This window comes from Mandrillus leucophaeus, unplaced genomic scaffold, assembly GCF_000951045.1.
Source record: "Mandrillus leucophaeus isolate KB7577 unplaced genomic scaffold, Mleu.le_1.0 Scaffold522, whole genome shotgun sequence".
NCBI classification, from domain to species: domain Eukaryota; kingdom Metazoa; phylum Chordata; class Mammalia; order Primates; family Cercopithecidae; genus Mandrillus; species Mandrillus leucophaeus.
In genome coordinates, this window is record NW_012105609.1 from 181,189 (window position 1) to 183,396 (window position 2,208).

A 2,208-nucleotide genomic window follows, 5' to 3' on the forward strand; every position below is an offset into this window, starting at 1 on the left:
CACTCTAGCCTAGGTGACAGAGCAAGACTCCATCTCAAAAAATTAGCCAGTTGTGGTGGTGCATGCTTATAGTCCTAGCTACTCGGGAAGCTGAGGCAGGAGAATCACTTGAACTCGGGAGGTGGAGGTTGCAGTGAGCTGAGATCATGCCACTGTACTCCAGCCTGGGCAACAGAGTGAGACTCTGTCTCAAAAAAAAAAAAAAAGAAAAGGAAAGGAAAACCAAGCAGAATTAAAGGTGGACCTGCATGGTTTTGGGGAGTTTACTGACCCAGAGCCAGAGAGCCAGGTTTGAGGATGTGCTTTGACCCTTTGACCTGAGCAGCTCTTGAAGACCATGAGTGACAGGGAAGACCAGAGCCTGAGTCCCATGACCTGTAGTGCCCTAAGTAAAACTCTTGACCTTTGTTTGCAGCCCAATTTTGCCCATGGCCTGGCTTCTCTCCAGATACCCCATGGAGCAACTGTAAAACGAATGTATATCTACAGTGGCAACAGCCTACAGGATACCAAGTAAGTGTAAGGAGCATGAGTTTCATGCTAAGGCCTGGGCTGCCTAGGAGAAAGAACCAAGCCTCTGCTCATTCTGTGCCTGTCCCCAGGGCTCCCATAATGCCTCTGAGCTGTTTCCTGGGCAATGTGTATGCTGAGAGTGTAGATGTTCTTCGAGATGGAACTGGACCTGCAGGTTTACGACTTCGGCTACTTGCTGCAGGTCAGTGACTGGCTTTGAGGTTGGTACATTCCCCATTATACCTATGTTGAGACAGTCTAAAATCCCATGTATTTAGGATGTGTCTTAGTCCATTCAGGCTGCTGTAACAAAATACCATAAACTGAGTGGCTGCTAAACAACAGAAATGTATTTCTTACAGTTCTGGAGGCTGGGAAGTCCAAGATCAAAGCACTGGCAGATTCAGTATCTGGATGCACCTGCAGTCTAGTTCATAGAAGAGACTTCCTCATATGGTGCAAGGGGCTAGCTAACTCCGTGGAGTCTGTTTTGTAATGGCACTGATCTCAATCCTGAGGTCTCTGCTTCCATAATATAATCACCTCCCAAAGCCCTCCCCTCCTAATACCATCACTTTGGGGGTTAGGATTTCAACATATGAATTTTAGGGGAACAAAAGCATTCAGTCCATTGCCACATAGTTGGTAGAAGGCAAATTATGCAGATGTTTATGATTAAAGCTTTTGTTTAGTTTTATCAAGGGACTGGACATAGTTTTTAATTAGCAAATCTTAATAAGCAACAGCACTACTTCTCTCAGCATGCACATAGGCCTGCTGTGTGCTTATATAGCTTCGTGGCAGTTCCCAAGTGTTTCCTGAAGATGCATCCTGTGGGTTGCAGTGCTACTACTCTCCCCTTTTTCCTTTTTTTCTTTTTTTTGAGACAGTGTCTTGCTCTGTCGCTGAGGCTGGAGTGCAGTGGTGCGATCTCAGCTCACTGCAACCTCTGCCTCCCAGATTCAAGCGATTCTCCTACCTCAGCCTTCCAAGTAGCTGGGATTACAGGCGCGCATTACCACACCCAGCTAATTTTTGTATTTTTAGTAGAGACGGGGTTTCACCATGTTGGTCTGGTCTCGAACTCCTGATCTCATGATCCACCCGCCTCGGCCTCCCAAAGTGCTGGATTACAGGCATGAGCCACCACACCTGGCCAGCTCTCCCCTTTTTTCTACCTTTTGCTTTGTTTTGTTTTAAAAGAGATGGTCTCATTCTGTCATCCAGGCTGTAGTGCAGTGGTGTGATCATAGCTTACTGCAGCCTCAAAACTCCTGGGCTCAAGTGATCTCACCTAAGCCTCCCAAGTAGCTAGGACCATAGGTACGTGCTACCATGCCCAGTTAATTTTTGTGTATATAGAGATGGGTCTTTCTGTGTTACCCAGAATGGTCTTGAACTCCCGGGCTCAATCAATCCTCCCTCCTTGGCTTTCCAAAGTGCTGGGATTACAGGTGCAAGCCGCTACACCCAGCTTTTCTCCCTGTATTGCCGAGGCCTGTGTGCTGCAGTGGAATACTGTGGCCTTGAACTCCTGGACTCAAGCAATCCTGCCTTAACCTCCTGAGTAGGCTACAGGCATGCACCACCATGCCTGGCTCCCTTTTTCTACCCTTAATGCTAAGTTCTTTTTTTTTTTTTTTTTTTTTTTTGGATGCAGAGACTGTCTCTGTCACCCAGGCTAGAGTGCAGTGG

At 47.1% G+C, this 2,208-nt stretch overlaps 1 protein-coding gene across 1 annotated transcript in view; it reads left to right on the forward strand.

Moving 5' to 3' along the window:
• The window catches only part of LOC105551489 (chromosome unknown open reading frame, human C16orf70), a 48,803-nt gene that overhangs the window by 24,421 nt on the left and 22,174 nt on the right, over window positions 1–2,208 (forward strand). The window contains exons 5-6 of the mRNA XM_011996741.1: window positions 382–513; window positions 603–715. Coding sequence (XP_011852131.1) covers window positions 382–513; window positions 603–715 — 245 coding nt within the window. The remainder of the gene's footprint in view (window positions 1–381; window positions 514–602; window positions 716–2,208) is intronic.